The sequence below is a fragment of the Chiloscyllium plagiosum genome, unplaced genomic scaffold (assembly GCF_037043375.1).
Source record: "Chiloscyllium plagiosum isolate Xiang-an unplaced genomic scaffold, Cpla_swu_hap1 HiC_scaffold_6, whole genome shotgun sequence".
NCBI lineage: Eukaryota > Metazoa > Chordata > Chondrichthyes > Orectolobiformes > Hemiscylliidae > Chiloscyllium > Chiloscyllium plagiosum.
This window is the reverse complement of record NW_028270144.1, coordinates 93042372-93062226: the sequence shown is the minus strand read 5'-3', so window position 1 is coordinate 93062226 and position 19855 is coordinate 93042372. Positions and strand designations below refer to the sequence as shown.

General features: G+C 43.2%; 1 protein-coding gene across 1 annotated transcript in view; it reads left to right on the top strand.

The window, feature by feature from the left end:
- The window catches only part of LOC122550779 (protocadherin Fat 4), a 161829-nt gene that overhangs the window by 30914 nt on the left and 111060 nt on the right, over window positions 1–19855 (top strand). Inside the window, exons 4-5 of the mRNA XM_043692032.2 lie at window positions 10275–11185; window positions 18249–18423. Of these exons, the coding sequence (XP_043547967.2) occupies window positions 10275–11185; window positions 18249–18423 (1086 nt within the window). The remainder of the gene's footprint in view (window positions 1–10274; window positions 11186–18248; window positions 18424–19855) is intronic.

Genomic DNA, 19855 nt, shown 5'->3' with positions numbered 1-19855 from the left:
TCCTGCTCCTCGGATGCTGCCTGACCTGCTGTGCTTTTCCAGCACCACACTCTCAACTCTGAGCTCCAGCAACTGCAGTCCTCACTTTCTGATAGTAGGGTAAGGCCTCATAATGAATAGGGTAGAACTGGAACCTCCAAAACGGAGATGGTTTACATGGGCCAAATATCCCAGGAGGGTGTAGCACCAACAGGAACATGGAAATTTCTGAGGTCTTGGGATCTGGAGGTAAATTGGGCACATGAATAGTTATAAATGGGAAACAGAAATTGAAGGGGGTAGAAAGGTCACTGGGGCCAGAGGGACAGCGACACTGAAGGGAACATGAAGGGTGGGGGAAGTTCATACATCACAGGCAAGTCCTGCAAGTTGCTCACACTGAAATGAAATTGGAATTTTAACACGTCAGACTGAAAGTCAGCTGCATAGTAACCCTCAGAATGACTGACATCACATGCAGCATAGCTGGGTAAGGTACAGGTTCCTTCATCAGAGGCAGATTAAAACCTTTGGAATTTGAGGTCCTGCCAGGGAAAATTGCAGCAATTGCGTCTTTCAATGATGCCAACTATCTGGCTTAAATTTGCATTCATTTATTGTTAAAAAAGGCTCTTCTGGCGCAAAGGACCTGACACTCCTTCCTCTGAGCCAGGAGTGTCAGGTCCAGGAAGAGGGTCTGACCAGGTTGATTAAAAAAATCTATTATCCTACAATGCACATTCACAACAATGACCTCAAGAAGTCATGACCATTACATTGTGTGTACTATTCCCTTCTTATCATGTCAGCTAAGCAAATGGAATCAGCCAAAGGCAGTTAAAAATGGCATTTGAAGTTTCCGATTCACAAATACATTTTATAACTCACACTGGAAGACAACACATTCACACACTGAATTGTAGGTGTTCAAGGAAATGGTCTGTGGAAAGCAGCCTTTTTTGAGGATGGGAGATTCTATCTCCATGGCTTACTGAAAGAATTCGATTTCCCTAACGTAACATGAAAAATGTAGTTATGCAACATTTGCTTGGATTTGACACCCCTCAGGGCTCTTTATGAAAACCTGACAACGACCTCCTTGGGAATCTTCCATGTCACACTGTGTGAGGACAAGACATTGGACTTCATCGTGATGAATGAGAGGGATCAGGCTGTCCTTCAATAAAATTCAAACATTTTTCTGAACTTCCTCACAGATTATCTTCCCACACATTTCATGTGGAGATCTTCATGGCCTGCTTTCAACTCGGATGACAATGTAAAAGAAGACAGCGTTTACTTTGTCAGTAAACTCAGCAAGAACTGTAACTTCCAGCAGCTGCTGCATAGCCTCAGAGGTAGAGGTAGCAGGTGAAGATCTACCAAGAAGGTAGGGCAGAAGGAGACACAGCATCTATAAGCCTCACTGTCGCTTTCTTCAATTCTCTGATTGACAATGCAGGCACATTATCACCAAACTGTGACATCTGCTGGAGCAGGAAGTGCACTCAGAAGGACTGGGTGGCAATCCTATCCCACTATGGACTGCATCCTCATTGTTTAGAGAGTAACCTATTTCCAGACTGCAGAGTTTGCCAATTGAAAAGGCTTCCATCTCCATCAATGTTTAAATTATGTGACCATCAATGTCAAATTTTGGAGTTCTGCATTAGATATCTCAGGGCTGTCCAATGTCCTCAGGCCATACAAACATAGCTTCTGGGAGACAATGAATCATAGATATCCCTTGCACAGAAAAGGGTCTATAGTCCATTCTATTCCTGCTGGTCAAAAACAACCATCTAATGATTCTAATCCCATTGTCCAGCACTTGGCCCACAGCCTGGTAAACCTTGACATTGCAGGTGCACACCTGAATGCTTTTTAAATGTTACAAGGGTCTCTGTCTCTACCATTTTTACAGGCATGGAGTTTGAGGCCCCTACAACACTCTGGACAATCTTCTGCCCCTTCCCTTATATCTATATCCTCTGGTCATTGGTCCTTTCAGCAAGAGGAAAAGCTCCTTCTTGTCTACTTCATCTTTGTCCCTCATGGACCTTCTCCAAACATGGATCATAAAACCTTTATGTAACCATCAGTCTGATGCAAAATGAAGACACAATACTGCTCATGCTTTGACCAGGGCCTTAGTAGAACAGATCATACAGTTCTTTAAGATGGGGTTTGACCTCTGGACTGCTCTGGTAGAGCTTTGCAGTATAGCCCAGAAAGGGGGTCCTGCATCACTGTCACATGCTTCACAACTGGAGCTAACAAAGTGGGGATATCCTGGATGCAGATGAACTGGGGAATCGACAGGAGACTCGATAGTTAGGGGGAGAGACAGGAGGTTCTGTGGTCTCCTGGGTGCCAGAGTCCAGGATGTCTAGCAGCAGCTGCAGAATGTTGTCAAGGAGGAGGGTGAGCAGCCAGGAGTCATTGTACACTTTGGCACAAATGACATAGGTAGAAATAGGGATGAGGTCCTGCCGACTGATTATAGAGAGCTAGGAAAAAAGTTAAAAAACCAGGACGTCGTCAATGGTAACCTCCGGATTACCTCCAGTGCCATGTGCAAGTGAGGCAAAAAACAGGAGGATACGGTAAATAAAGTTAAAAATCACACAAAACAGGTTATAGTCCAACAGGTTTATTTGGAAGCACTAGCTTTCAGAGTGCTTCTCCTTCATCAGGTGGTTGTAGAGAATAAGATTGTAAGATGCAGAATTTATAGCAAAGGTTTACAGTGTGATGGAACTGAAATTATATACTGAAAAAGACCTGGATTGTTTGTTAAGTCTCTCATCTTTCAGAATGACCATGTTGATTTCAGTTCTTTCATATGTTAATCACAGAACTTTTTTAAAGTTAAATTTTCAAGTGAACTTTAACAATTGGTGTCATGTCGACCCAGACAATGCATTGAAGATGTGAGGTGCCCTGTGTGAGACTGTGTGCCACAATATTCAGACTAATTCTCATCTAAAAGACGGATTTACAGAATCCTACATGGATTCATGCAGTTTTTGAGCAAAATAAAATGTAATTCTGCAAGGGAGTACGAGATAGCCTTGGCTGTGAACATTGGGGTGAATCCAAAGAGGCTGTTTAAGTATATTTAAGGAAAAAGAATAACTAGAGAGAGAATATGACCTCTTGAGGACCAAAGTGGACATGTATGTGTAGAACCACAAGTGATAGGCAAGGTCCTCAAGGAATATTTCTCCTCTGTGTTTACCTTGGAGAAAGACATGAAGACTTGGGAACCTGGGGAAGTCAGTGGTCACATCTTGTGGACAGTCCATTATCACAGTAGAGGAAGTGTTGGATGTATTCAATGGATAATGCATGAAGGTGGATTAATCTCCTGGTCCTGACCAGATTTATTCACAAACATTGCAAGAGGCTAGAGAGGAAATTGTGGGGGCCCAGGCTAATATTTTTACATCATCATTAGCCATGGGTGAGGAAGACTGGAGGGTAGCGAATATTGTGTCCTTATTCAAGAAGGTCTGCAAGGAAGACCTGGGAACTATAGACGAGTAAGTCGAACATCTGGGCTAGATAAATTACTTGAGAGGAGAGTTAAGATATTAATGAATTTCAAAAGACAAGGTTTGATTAGGTAAAAACAATGACTGCAGATGCTGGGAACCAGAGTCTAGATTAGAGTGGGGCTAGAAAAGCACAGCAGTCAGGCAGCATCCGAGGAGCAGTAAAATTGACGTTTTGGGCAAAAGCCCTTCATCAGGGTTTGATTAGGAATAATCAGCATGACTTTGTGCATGGAAGATTATACCTCACAAATTTTTTATATTCTTTGATGAGGTGACCAGGAAGGTTGATGAGGGCAGGGTGGTAGACACAATTATATGGATTTTAGTAAGGCCTTTGATAAGGTTCCACACAGTAGGCTGCTCTAGAAGGTTAGATCACAGGGAGTCCATGGGGAGCTGGGAAATTGGACACATAAATGGCTTGATGTAGGAAGCAGAGGGTAATAGTGGAAGGATGCTTGTCTGACTGGAGGCCTGTGACTAGTGGAGTGCCTCAGGGATCATTACTGTTTGTTATCTATATCAATGATTTGGATGAGAATGTACAAGGCATGATTAGTAAGTTTGCTGATGACACTAAAATAGGCGGTATTATGAACAGTGAGAGAGGTTATCAAAAATTGCAGCAAAACTTTGATCAGCTGGGGAAATGGGTCGAGAAATGGCAAATAGAGATTAATATAGCTAAGTGTGAGATCTTGCATTTTGGAAAGTCGAATCAAGGTAGGAGTTTCATGGTGAATAGTAGAGCCTTACGGAGTGTAGTGGAATAGAGGAACCTTGGAGTTCAGGTGTATGGTTCTCTGAAAGTAGAGTCACAGTAGACAGGGCAGTGAAGAAGGTTTTTGGCACACTGGCCTTTACTAGTCAGGGCATTGAGTACAGAAGTTGGGAAGTTATACAAAATGTTGGTGCGGCCGTACTTGGAGTATTGCGGTTAGACTTAGTCACCTTGCTATAGAAAAGATACTATTAAACTGGAAATAATGCAGAAGAAATTTACAAGGATGTTGTCAGGACTCAATGGTCTGAGGTTGGGCGAGCTAGGACTTTTTCTTTAGGGTGTAAGACACTGAGGAGGAATCTTAAGAAGTGTATAAGATCATGAGAGCCATGGAAAGGGTGATTGCACTCAATCTTTTTCCCAGGGTTGGGCAATCACAAACTAGAGAGCATCAGTTTAAGGTTAGAGAGGAAAGAATAAAAGGGAACCTGAGGGGCAACCTTTTTACATAGAGGGTGGTACACATATGGAATGAGCTGCCAGTGGAAGTGGTTTAGGCGGCTATGTTAACAACATTTAAAAGGCATTTGGACAAATACACGGATAAAAAAGGCTTAGAAAGATATAGGCCAAGTGCAGGGAAATGGGATTAGTACAGGTGGACATTTTGGTTGGCATGGACCAGTTTGGGCCAATGGGCCTGTCTCTGTGCTGTAGGACTTTATGACTCTATGGTAGCAATCTTTTGATAATGGTATCATTGACTTTGAGATAACCTCATTCTAACCTGCTTTCAGGATGAATGAACTAGATTTGGACTTCATTTAATTGTCTAATATTTTGTTGATAATCTAGCAAGCAGCCCCCGCTTAGTACAAACGATATGTGGGCCTTTTTTTTTTATCAGTCTTTTACTTTCTAATTTACCAGCTAAATGACTCATCTTCCATCTGATTGCACAATTGACATTTTTGAGGGGTTGATCTGACTTTCCGGTATCTGCTTATTACATTTCATACTAGTAGCGGTCAGTGAGACAATGTACTGACACATGGCACCGAGGTTAAGTCACTGTTTAGGCTGCTCTTGGGATTTCACATCTGAATACTTTGCAGTGAAATTTCTCACAATTGCCGGCAGCTTGAGAGAAATCCTGTGGAATCTCCTTTTGACCTTTCCCTCATCGATAACCCTTCAATGTTTTGAGGTGTGAACAGACTGTTAAGTTGCCCTGGAATGCTTGACAATCCCTTAGGATGGTCCTGAACTTGTGTGAGTCAGTGATTTATGTAGCTCCTCTGTATGATCAAAACATTATGAGTGCACACACATAAGCTGTCCAAAGTACATCTCCCAACCTTGAATGGCAATGTGCTGCCTGAAAAAGCTGAAACATAGAATTAAACATTCCTTCCAGAGATGTGTGAAATCATAATACTGTACTTTCCTTCACAAACTGAATGTAAATGTGGAATGATGTGTGCAGGCCAGCTTCTATCACAATCTTACACAGTGTTCTTTTGTAATTTGTTCATGGGATGTAGGCATCTTTGGGTGGGCCGGCGTTTATTACCCATTCCTTATGGGACTCGAACTGAGTGACATGCTAGGCCATTTCAGCTAAAAGTTAAACACCTTGCTGTGGACCAGAGTGGGTAAGAATAACAGATTTGCTTCCCTTAAGGACATTAGAGAACCAGACCTTTTTTCTATGACAACTGACAATGGTCACATGTTCACCATTAAACTAGCTTTTAATTCCAGTTTTTTTTGGTTAAAGTTAAATTTCACCAGTGTCAGGAATCTGCTCATCAGATTGTATTCCCAAGCCTAAGAGTATGCACAGAGGTGCAGGTGTCTGAGCTGGTGGAAGGTGCAGGTGAAAACCATGTTGGTGCATCCTCTGGGCTTTCAGTTGTTCCTTCATTAGAGTAGGAAGAGGAGATGAAGTTAGCTTCTTCCTGGTGAAAGTTGGCTTGTGCCGGTGATACCTGTGTAAGAGAATAGAGGGAATTTGTTGGTAAAGATGGATAAAAGCTTGTGCAGTTTAGGAATAAGGTATTAATGGGAGTGCAGTGCAGCACATCACAATGAAGCTTTCCGGGTTGGCTGCTTTGCTGTCTCTCTGCCCTGACATGAATGTCTGCTCTCTTCTCCGACTTGATGAAAAATGTGCACCTCATGTGGATTGAGGAGTTTGATAAAGACCCCTCTGTCATCTGTCTTGATCCTTTAGACCGCATTGTGGGCCAGTTTTGCTTGTAATGAGACAAAGGGGAGGACTGAGTAAGATAAAAGTGGTCTGCACCCTCCAGCCTCCTCCTCCACCACATTTCATGAAGTTCATATTAGTAGTGGGAAGGAAGGGAGGGTTGTCATCAACATTATAATGCCTGTCCATCTCGTCAACAAAGTAGTGTACAAGAGTCGGATGGGGGGGAAATTGAACATTTAGCAGGAGCATGTTCCTTTCACACTGTATCAATCATTACGGATAACAATGTCAATGCCTGCAATTCTGTTGGTGCTATTCCTATGAATGTTTAATGCTGCTATAGTTGCCTGTGCAGAGGAAACAAAATCTTTACCGGCAGGTTGTGTCTCTCACTTTGGTTTATTCATGTTTGAATACTGGAATGTGTAACTATTCATTCACATTAAAAGGAAATCTTGCTTGCCTGACAGCTGCTGGTGTGACTCACTCCTCCTCCTTAGCCTTTGAACACTATTTTTACAGCAACCTTATGCATATCCGGACTTTACAAGTGACATTATTACCATCACCATTTGTGTCCAGAAATAACAGAATCTGAAAGATAGAGTTGACTGCTTTTGCTGCCTCCACTTGTTAAGCATCAGTCAACAATGCAACCTGGTCATTTGGATACAGAAATGTGAAATTAACATGGCATGTATCTTTATCCTATAGTGTATTAAAATCCAGTCTTTTTATAATGTAATAAAAATCTCTACCAAAATCACAAAAGCACCAGCTATGCAAACATCTATGATTAAGTATTCAGTTTCCAATTCTGATCTTCCAAGTTGACTTATTTTTGACATGCCAATGGAACTGCCTGTGCCTATTTGCATGTATCTTGTAATGGTTGGGGATACACAATGTCCTAGAAAAGCAATGAAAGTGACCAGTCAGAAGGAAATAAATCAGCCGAGGGATAAGTATAATGAAGTTGGAGTCAGTTTGAAAATGTTGAGTTTCAGTTACTTGACCTATAAAACAAAGGCACAGTGAAACCCTTGTTTTCTTCTCATTTATTAAAACTTCTGTCAGACTGTATCTAATCCCAACAGTCACTGCATCAGAGGTCAGTTTTCCTTTGTGTGAATCCAAGGAAAGCGATGGGACCAGACGGAGCACCAGGCTGTGCACTCAGAGCATACACAGACCAACTGGCAGAGGTCTTCTCGGACATCTTCAACCACAGCCTGCAGCAGGCCACTGTCCCTGTCTGTTCCAAGAGGGCCAACATCATCCCTGTGCCTAAGAAGGCTCATGCGGCATGTCTCATTGACTACCGCCCAGTGGCCCTAATTTCAGTGACCATGAAGTGCTTTGACAGACTGGTCATGGCATTAATCAACTCCAACTTCTCCACTACTCTTGACCTACTCCAATTTGCCTATCAGACCAACAGACCCACATCAGAACGACATACCACTTGCCCTTCACTCGTTCCTAGAACATCTTGACACCAAGAACAGCTGCATAAGAGTACTACTCATTGACTACAGTTCAGCCTTCAACAGTATTATCCCCTCGAGACTAATTACTAAACTTAGTGATCTCGGACTAAGCCCCACTCCCTGCAACTGGATCCTGTTTCCTGACCCACAGGTGACAATCAGTGAAGACTGGAGACAATAGTTCATCCTCACTAACACTCAACACAGGAGCCCCCCAGGGGTGCATACTGAGCCCCTTACCGTACTCACTGTATACCCATGATTGCGTCGCCAAATACCAGACTAATGCCATTTACAATTGCGCCGATGACACCACCATAGTCGGTCGAATCACATTTGGCGATGAAACAGATGGGAGGTGGAAGACCTGGAAAAACGGTGCACTGAGAACAACCTTAATGCTGGCAAAACCAAGGAACTCATTATTGACTTTCGGTGGGATGTTACTCATGCCCCCCTACACATTAACAGCACGAGTGGAGAGTGTCAAGCTCCTGGGAGTGGTCATCCACAACAAGCATTTTTAGACTCTTTATGTGGACGCACTGGTTACAAACACCCAATAAAATCTCTTCTTCCTCAGGCAGCTGAGAAAATTTGGCATGATGGCGAATACCCTTGCCAACTTTTATAGGGGCGCAATCGCGAGCATTCTGTCTGGATGTATCACTACTTGGTATGGCAACTGTACCATTCAAAATCAGAGACAGTTACAGAGAGTGGTGAGCTCTGGCCGGACAATCACAAAGGCCAACCTCCCATCTACAGAATCCATTTACCAGGCCCGCTGTCAAGGAAAGGCCGCCATCATTTTCAAAGTTCCATCCCACCCTGGTAATACTTTTCTACAAGCTCTACCATTGGGGAGAAGGTACAGAAGCCTGAACATACGCATCAGCTTTTTTTTTAACAGTTTCTACTCTACTCTTGTTAGAATACTGAATGGATTCACAAACCCTTAGCATTCGCCTGTGCCTGTGTTTTGGTTTTGTCGCTGTTTACCTATTATTCATTTATCTATGCTATTTAACTCTGTGATCTGCCTGTATTGCTCACAAGACAAAGCTTTTCACTAAGCCTCGGTACACGTGACAATAAATTCAATTCAATTCAATTCAATAATCCATAAATTGAATGCAGCTGTTGTCGTCAAATTTAAACTCAAGGAGAACGGTTTAATCCTATTGGAAGCAGGCCTGGCACAGTTTGATCAGTCATGTGCTTACATGTCCTGGTGATTGTGATTTCAAAAGCATATTAGTATTCCAGTATCTATTAGTTGCTGTGATCCTTTTAACTTTCATTTCCTCTTCCTTTGACTAATTGACTTCTGGGAGCACCATGTTTGAGACTGGCTGCTGCTCTCCATTGCTTTTGAATGATGTCAGGTTGTTCTTTGTGCTTATGTGCTTTTTGAGCCACCTAGAAGCGGTGTCTCTGCCACAGAAAGTAGTTGAGGAGAAAACAGTGAATTTTTTCAAGAATATAGTTTGATATAGTTCTTGTAGCCAAAGGGATCATACGGTATGGGAAAAAAAAGGAACAAGGGTATTGAGTTAGACAACCAGCCACAATCAAATCGAATAGATTCCTTACAGTGTGGAAACAGGCCCTTTGACCCAACAAGTCCACACCGACCCTCCGAAGAGTAACCCACCCAGACCCATTTCCCTCTGACTAATGAACCTAACACTATGGGCAATTTAGCATGGCCAATTCATCTGACCTGCACATCTTTGGACTTGTGGGAAGAAACTGGAGGAAACTCACACAGACACAGGGAGAATGTGTAAATTCCACACAGACAGTCGTCTGGGGCGGGAATCAAACCTGGGTCCTTGGTGGTGTGAGGCAGCAGTGCTAACCACTGAGCCACCGTGTCGCCTTGAATAGCTGGAAGGGCTGACTGGCCTGCTCTGCTCCAATTTTAGAGGTGTAGCTGTTTTAGAGACATTGCTGTGGGTCTGGACTCACATGAGAGTCAGAAGGATGGCGGAGTTTCTCCCCTGAAGATCATTAATAAACAAGAGCTATTGATGCTAGCTTTAACATTACACATTTATTCATCAAATTCCAACAGCTCTCAAGAAAAAGATTTGAACCCAAGGCCCCAGGGAATTAACCTGGATCTTTGGATCATTAATCCATTGACATTCCCATGACACCACCATCGCCTATATATAGAGATTGTTGATAGTCTTGCAGTGAAGTTTGGAATGGGTAGGAAATGCCCTATATGTATGTTATATGAATGATTAAATGTTGTTAAATGTTGTTTAATGTTTCTTATTTTGTTTGTTATCCAGGTCCAAACGCTGCTTTGACATTTAAAATAATCTCAGGGGATCTCAATGGGCAGTTTGCAGTTGACAGAAATGCTGTAGTTACAGTCGAAAAGAAATTAAATCGAGAACACCAATCTGTCTATGCTTTAATTGTGCAAGCTGTTGATCAAGCTCAATGTGATTCGACACGTTTCACAAGCAGTGCATGGATAACTGTGAAGCTCAATGATGTAAATGATAACACACCTGAGTTTAAAACTGTGAACACTATCTACATTCCAGAAGATACTTCCATTGGTTCAGTAATAATGACAGTTTCTGCTGTGGATCTGGATAGTGGGCTCAATGGCCAGATTGAATACTCTCTGCAGGAACTCACAAGAAACAAGTTTAGCATCAACACAACAAGCGGAGAACTTAGCATCATTGGAGATCTTGATAGAGAACTAGTGGAAAGGGTTATGATAGATGTGATTGCTTCAGATAAAGGAGAGCCACCACTATCTTCCTCAATAAGCATTACAGTAATCATTACTGATGTTAATGACAACAGTCCTATCTTCATGGAAAACATTTATACTGTCACAGTGGATGAAAATATACCTCGTGGCTCAGATTTGCTCATCGTTTCAGCTACTGACTCTGATGAAGGCAAAAATGGGCAAGTTCGATATGTTCTTAGCAGCAAGGACTTTTGCATTGATTCAGTCACGGGACTAATCTCAGTTTCTGGAAAATTGGATCGTGAAAAAACTCCATGGTATTCCTTTGTGGTATTTGCGTTGGATGATGGAAAGAGTCCCAAGTCAGGGACAGCTACTGTCAATGTTATACTCAGGGATTTCAACGATTTTGCACCCATCATCCAGCCCATGCAAGTGACTTTTCATCTCATGGAGAATACAAGTACAGTTCCACAAATTGTGCATCAGGTATTTAGCAGATTAACTTTTGAGAAATATCTTCTTTGCGTACTGTGGCAGCTATTTTGATTCTTAATATACTTGCCTTTATTTATATTTAATCAAACTAAAGAAAGTGATATTCAAGCTATGTGAAATCTATTTTAGCAATTACTGTATTGTCAGGCAAATTTCTGTAAAATTTCTGGTGTTGAAGTATACAATGGTCTAGTCAGTTTCACCTCTGGTCAATTCCACCACAACTGCATGTAAAAATTTATAGAGATCATCAAGCTGATAGGAAGTGGTTAGAGTGTCTAGCAGGACACAATAAAAGAGGTACTAAATAGGTGCTGTGTTCATAAAAAATACTTATTTGAAAGTCTTTTTCTTTTTATTATACACCTCCAGTGTAAATGAGACTTGAATCCAGACCTCCTATCTCAGAATTAGGGACATTACCACCGAGCCACAAAGGTCCACAAGGGCTTGACATTTATAAAAAAAAATTAAACCAACATCAAATCACCCAAGTAATCAGCTATACAATAAATTAAGACACATGGCCACCAGGAATAAGGAAGGGTTGGAAGAGAGGTAGGGGATTAAATTAAAATGGAGGAAGTCTGGTTTCAGCATGAATTTTGGTTCTAATTGTTTATTACCACAACTTGAACGTGGATGGAGGAGCTAAAGGTGACAATTACAGGCTTAGCTCTCAAGTGCTTATTTGTGGAGAGTATTTACAGGTTCCTCACACTCACTCCAATTAAGGTGTGGATATTTCTAATCGACCTGTGCAACATGTTTTGATACACCTCTGGAGCAGGTGGGACTTAAACCCAGGCAAAAGTGAAGACTGCAGATGCGGGAAACCAGATTCTGGATTAGAGTGGTGCTGGAAAAGCATGGCAGGTCAGGCAGCATCCGAGGAGCAGGAAAATTGACCTTTCGGGCAAAAGCCCTTCATCAAGAATGAAGGGACTTACACCTAGGCCTTCTGGTCCAGAGGTAGGGACATTATCACTGCACAATAAGCACCCCCAATTAATCTGTGGACTCCATTGGCTAACTCACATCAGCTGACTTCAGTGTGGATTTGGAATCTAGTGAGCAGGGATTCTTGCACATATCTCTCTGGTGGCTGGAAATTTGTGAGGATATCCTTAAAGGAGAGTTCATATCCTCCTCTCCTCTGTTCTCCCTCTTCAACAGTAGCTGCTTCTGATCTAGGAGAAAGTGAGGACTGCAGATGCTGGAAATCAGAGCTTAAAAATGTGTTGCTGGAAAAGCGCAGCAGGTCAGGCAGCATCAAAGGAACAGGAGAATCGATGTTTCGGGCATAAGCCCTTCTTCAGGAATAAGATAAAAGGTAGGGAGGAGGGACTTGGGGGAGAGGCATTGGGAATACGATAGGTGGAAGGAGGTTAAAGTGAGGGTGATAGGCCGGAGAGGGGGTGGGGGCGGAGAGGTCGGGAAGAAGATTGCAGGTCAAGAAGGCAGTGCTGAGTTTGAGGGTTGGGACTGAGATAAGGTGGGGGGAGGGGAAATGAGAAAGCTGGAGAAATCTGCATTCATCCCTTGTGGTTGGAGGGTTCCTAGGTGGAAGATGAGGCGCTCTTCCTCCAGGCATCATGTTGCCATGGTCTGGCGATGGAGGAGGCCAAGGACCTGCATGTCCATGGCGGAGTGGGAGGGGGAGTTCAAGTGTTCAGCCACGGGGCGGTTGGGTTGGTTGGTTGGTGCAGGTGTCCCAGAGGTGTTCTCTGAAACGTTCCGCTAGTAGGCGGCCTGGCTCCCCAATGTAGAGGAGACCACATTGGGTGCAGTGGATGAGGTAAATGATGTGTGTGGAGGTGCAGGTGAATTTCTGACGGATATGGAAGGATCCCTTGGGGCCTTGGAGGGAAGTGAGGGGGGAGGTGTAGGCGCAAGTTTTGCATTTCTTGCGGTTGCAGGGGAAGGTGCCGGGAGTGGAGGTTGGGTTGGTGGGGGCTGTGGATCTGATGAGGGAGTCGCGGAGGGAGTGGTCTTTCCGGAATGCTAATAGGGGTGGGGAGGGAAATATATCCTTGGTGGTGGAGTCTGTTTGGAGGTGACGGAAATGACGAAGGATGATATGATGTATCTGGAGGTTGGTGGGGTGGTACATGAGGTCCAGTGGGGTTCTGTCCTGGTGGCGATTGGAGGCGCGGAGTTCAAGGGCGGAGGAGCAGGAAGTGGAGGAGATGCGGTGGAGAGCATTGTCAACCACGTCTGAGGGGAAATTGCGGTCTTTGAAGAAGGAGGCCATCTGGATTGTCTGGTACTGGAATTGGTCCTCCTGGGAGCAGATGCGGCGAAGGCGAAGGAATTGGGAATATGGGATGGTGTTTTTACAGGGGGCAGGGTGGGAGGAGGTGTAATCTAGGTAGCTGTGGGACTCAGTCGGTTTTTAGTAAACATCCGTGTTGAGAACACCTCTGGGACACCCGCACCAACCAACCCAACCGCCCCATAACTGAACACTTTAACTCCCCCTCCCACTCCGCCAAGGACATGCAGGTCCTTGGCCTCCTCCATCGCCAGACCATGGCAACACGATGCCTGGAGGAAGAGCACCTCATCTTCCGCCTAGGAACCCTCCAACCACAAGGGATGAATGCAGATTTCTCCAGCTTTCTCATTTCCCCTCCCCCCACCTTTTCTCAGTCCCAACCCTCAGACTCAGCACCGCCTTCTTGACCTGCAATCTTCTTCCCGACCTCTCCGCCCTCACCTCCTGTCTGGCCTATCACCCTCACCTTAACCTCCTTCCACCTATCGTATTCCCAACGCCCCTCCCCCAAGTCCCTCCTTGCTACCTTTTATCTTAGCCTGCTTGGCACACCCTCCTCATTCCTGAAGAAGGGCTTATGCCCGAAACGTCGATTCTCCTGTTCCTTTGATGCTGCCTGACCTGCTGTGCTTTTCCAGCAACATATTTTTAAGCTGCTCCTGATCTGCCTACTTTCATCCCCCTTCTATTCCTCTTGTACACTAGATGGGATCTCTTGCAAAGTGTCCATGATAAGCACTCTCAATTTCTTGGTAACTCATATTAGTTGTCTATGAAGTTACAACTGAGGACTTGATCTTTTCCAGTGATGCCCACAGGAAATCTTGATTGTATTGAAACCTTGATAACCTCCAGCACTGAGTCAACAGTATAGTGTGGTATAGTTTTAAGAAGCACTCAAAATCTTCAGCCACAGCTTATTTATTCCCAGTAGAGCTGCTTGTTGTTGGGAAGGACATAAAGATAGAATGCCATTAAACAAAGGAACAAAAGTAAGCAACTTAGCCCATCAAATCTGCTTTGCCATTCCATGAGACCATGGCTGATCTGATAATCCTCAAATCCACTTTCCTGCCTATTCCCCTTTGATTCTGTTCCAAATTAAAACACTGTCTACCTCAGCCTTGAATATAATTAATTATCCAGCTTCAACTGCCCTCTGTCATACAGAATTCCACTGATTCACAATTCCCTGAGAGAAGGAATTCCTCCTCATCTCTGTCTCAAAAGTGTGACACCATATTCTGTGTGTATGCCCTCTGGTCCTAGACTCTCCCAGAAGGGAAAATAACTTTTCTGCATCTACTTCATCAAGTACTCTAAGGAGCTTTCAACCAGTTCACATCATATTCTTCGAAACTCCAACATGTACAGTCCCAACCTACTCAACCTCCATACCTAACATCAGCCCCTAGTGAATCTTCTCTGGACTGCCTCCAATTTCCTTTGACATGGGGCCCAAACTGTTCACAATGTTCCTGACTATTGTGGCCTGACTATTGCCTTGTACCACTTTAGCGAAACCTCCTTATTTTTACACTCCATTCCTTTTGAAACAAAGACCAACATTCCATTTTGCCTTCCCTCTTACCTGCTGAACATGAATGCTAACTTTTTATTATTCACAGTCAAGAAATCCCAAATCTTCTGTTCTTTAGCTTCCTGCAGTCTTTTTCCATCTAGATGACATTCATTTCTTAACTTTTCCTGTAAAAGTGCAGAACATCACATTTCCCTGCATTATAGTTCACTTGCCCATTCATGTAACCTGTCTATATCCCTAAGGTTAAGTATTGTTGACTGAAATGCCATTAAACCACTTTAGTGAATGCTCATAAGTGATTTAAAGGGCAATCAGTCCCTTAATGATTCTCTGGTTGGTTGTTCCTAGCAAAAGCTTCAACTCCTTTGCCAAGATAACACCTTGCGCTAAACTGATGCTTGACCTCAAGATTCTTTTCATCATGTTGCATGTTTTCAGGCTTCTGTTCAAATTTCATTTCAACCGTGAGTATCTGCCATCAAGTAGAGCTTTTTTTTGACAGCTCCTTCAGATGCTAAAGTTTCTAAAAAAACATGGCTAAAAGCATATGGAGCTGAAACATTAGTTGGTCTGGGGTGTTACCTTCGTAAACCGTGCATCACATTTCTCTTCATAATTACATCATTTTTATAATGAAGAAAGGAAACGCTTCCAGCTAATGTAAAAAAACACAACAGGCCAATTAACGAATAACAAGTTCCCATGAACATCAATAAGATGTGTGATCAAATAATCTATTTTAGATGTTGATTGAAATATAAATGTTGACTTGGACAGCAACTTGCCTTTGAATAGTGCAATCTTTTATATCTGTCTAAGGAAGCTTAATCTGAAGTGGTATTGCAGACAGTACAGAGGCCCCTCAGTCCTGCTCAGAAAGGCTACTTCTATCTTCTTCACAAAATCCACAACAGACCCACTGTTTCTGCCTGTTCCTGTCCCACAGAACTCATCTCTTCCTACCTCCAATCAGTTTTTTTCTCCCCTAGTCCAGTCCCATCCCACTTACATCCGTGACTCCTCTGATGTTTTACATCAGTTTCAGAATTTTCAGTTTGTGGCCTGACTATCACCTTGTACAATATCGCTCCAATCGCCTGCTCTTTTCCATGGCCGCTCATTCTCTTTACATGTCCATTCCCCCATCAAGATGGGTTCAGAATTCTCCGCTTCTTCATGGAATAAAGGCCTGAACCATCACACCCTGCTCTGCCTGGTCGAGTTTATCCTCACCCTGAATAACTTCTCTCTTAACTCCTCCCAGTTCCAGGTCAGAGGGCTGGCCATGATACCTGCATGAGCCCCAGTTATGCCTATCTCTTTGTTGGGTATGCGGAACATTCCTTGTTCCAGTCCTATTCCCACCTTCAACTCTCTCTCTGGTATATCAATGACATCATCAATGCTGTTTCCCTCTCTCTTCTATAATTAGAAAAGTTTATCTAATTCACTTCAAATTTCCACCCTGCTCTCACCTTTGCTTGATCCATCTCTGATTCTTTCCTTCCCTTCCTCGATATCATTGTTTCCATTTCTGGTCACCAATATCCACTACAAACCCACCGACTCTAATAGTTACTATACATCTTCATACCTGGCTTCCTGTAAAGACTCTATTCCATTCTCCCAGTTCCTCCATCTCCATTACGTCTGTTCTGATGATATGCACTTTGATAAGGGGGCCTCCGAAATGACCACCTTCTTCTTCAACCGAAGGCTCCCCTGCACAATATTTGACAGGACTCTAAGCCAGGACTGACCCACTTTGGCCCTCACGACCTCTCTTCCCTCCCACCATAGCATTAGGGTCCCCCTTGTCCTTACTTACCATCCCACCAGCATCCACCACCTCCTGTGAGACGTCACCACCAGATGCATATTCCCATCCCCTCCCTTGTCAGCTATCTGCATGGATCGTTCCCTATGGGACACCCTGATCCATTCCTCCTCTAGTCCCAAACCCCCCTACAGCCACATGGCACCTTGCTCTGCAACCACAGAAGGTGTAGCACCTTACCCTTTACTTCCTCCCTACTCGCTATCCAAGGCCCCAGACATACCTTCCAGATGCACTTCACTCCATCTAGTCTACTTTATTCATTGCTTACAATGTGGTCTCCTCCACATTGGGGAAATGGATAATAGACTTGGTGACCACTTTGTGGACCATCTACGGTCTGTCTGTGAAAAAGACCCTGAGCTTCCAGTTGTTGCCACTTCAATAACCACCTTGTTCACGAACCAACATCTGTCGTCAGCTTGCTGCAGTGCCCCAATGAAGCTCTGTGCAAGCTGGAAGAACAACACCTCATTTTCCACTTGGGAACCTTGCAGCCTTCTGGACTGAATATCAAATTCAACAATTTTAGGGCTTGAGCACCTTTCCCCATATCTTCACCCACTCCAACACACCAGGCCTTGTCATTACACAGGCTGCTACCACACATAATTCTCCAGACTAATAGCACTATTCTTTCTCCTAGATATTTAAGCCCCAATCCTTCATCTGTCCAACTGATTTTCTCTCTCCTTGGCCTCTATCTCCACCTATCATCTTCTGTATAAAAAACATCCTTTTCCTAGCTACCATCAGTTCTGAAGAAGGGTCATTGGACCCGAAACTTTAACACCGATTTCTCTCTACAGACACTGCCAGACCTTTTCCAGCAATTTCTGTTTTTGTTACTATTATCCATCCTCTGCTAGTGAACATGCAGCCATTTCCGAAAGGCATTTATAGTAGTTTTCATACCTTTGAGAACTCTGTTCATAAAGTCTGAATTTCATTTGTAAAGAGACATACAGTTGTTGAATTGCTTCTTGTTATTTTTGTTAGGTGACATGGAAGAGTCTTAAGGGTGACTTGCCATTTTTGTCACAATGAGATTACTCAAGAATGTGTGATAGACTGTGACTTAAATCAACACAATATGTATTCAGTATCAAATCAGATAAAGTCTGCGTAACAGTGTGACAAAAACAATTCACTATAAAGGAGTCTTAGACCTGTCAAAATACTATGACATTCACATCAATTCATTTGGAAGTTGATATTTTAACACTAATCATTCTCTGACTGAACTGTAGATAGAAATGACAAAACACTTCAAACATTCAATGAAATATTATAAGCAGTGGACTTTCAGGATAAATGCATTGATATGATGCAGAACCACTTCTGAAACATTGTTATTGGAGACAGTTACTTGGTCTGACCCTGCTGTGTTTCCCAGGTACTGGGACGTGATGATGATCTGGGCTCCAACAGTAAGCTGACCTACCAGATTAACCTTGGAAATGAAGATGGCAAATTCTCAATCTCAGCAAATGGAAGTCTCAGCCTCGTGCAGAGTCTAGATAGAGAGATTCGAGCAGAATATATGCTGGTGGTGACTGCCACAGATGCAGGTAATAGAAAACTACTTAACAAAATTGCTTAAAAGCAAGGATTTATGTTTTATGCAATCAAAAATATCTAATATAATATTTTTTACTCCACTCACCCAACGAGATAGTTTTTATCACTCCATCTTACAACTCTCACCATGGCAGAATGGATCAGCAATTACAGTTTAATTGTTTACAAAATTTTTACTACCACCACAGTTTGGATATTCTAAACAGCCCAACCATTTTAGATTAGATTCCCTACAGTATGGAAACAGGCCCCTCAGCTCAACAAGTCCACACCGACCCTCCAAAGAGTGATGCACTCCCCATATTTATCCCTGATTAATGCACCTCACACTATGAGCAATTTAGCATGGCTAATTCACCTAACATGCACATTTTTGGATTGTGGGAGGAAACCGGACCACCCGGAGGACACAGGGAGAATGTGCAAACTCCACACAGACAGTCGCCCGAGATTGGAATCGAACCCGGGTCCCTAGTGCTGTGAGGCAGCAGTGCTAACCACTGAGCCACCCTGTCGCCCCTAAGCTTGATGACTGGCTCCCCCTTCGAGTCTTCTGGGCAAGGTTTCCCACATGTTTCCAGTGCAGACTGACAGCTCGGGAGGTCTGCTTTCTGACGGTCAATTCATTGTTGGTGAGTTTGTGCAGCTGTTGCAACTGACCAGTCAGCAAGAGATGGTACTTGCAGGGACACCCAGCAATTTAGGGTGTGTTAGACGATGTCTTGCTGTATGAGGTGTCAACGGAAATCACAGCCTCTCAACTGAAGCATAGCATACTTAGGTGTATCAGACTAATTAAAATGAGTCCCGCTGTTCTGCATTAAAACACAAAGCCACATTATTGGAAGCTATAGACACTCACATTCAGAGTTGAATTACATTGCAATGGAAATTGAATTTATGAAGCTAACTTTTGACTATGCCATTGGAACACTGCCATACATTGATTAGAGGGCTAGAGAGATGAAGAGGTTTTTGGTAAAACCTCTTTGTAGTGTTGAAAGTATTAATAAGCCATGAGAATATCAGTGTTCTTGGAATAGATTTCTGACCCATACTTAGGACAAGTCAATAATTTCTTTGTCATCAAAGTCTAAATCAGAATTGTGTTTGCTAACTGATCTTTATCTCATCACCAGACTGCTACAAGTATAGATGTCAGAAGTCATATGACACCAGGTTATAGTCCAACAGGTTAATTTGAAATTATAAGCTTTCAGAGCACAGCCCCTTCGTCAGGCGAACGGACAGCTCTCCAAAAGCTTGTGATTTCAAATAAACGTGTTGGACTATAACCTAGTGCTGTGTGACTGCTGACCTTGTCCACCCCAGAGCAACACTGGTATCTCCACCTCACAGATGTAGAGGACACAGATGCAAAACTGTTTACAGCCAATAAACTCGCTGTCTTTCTTTTCCTTC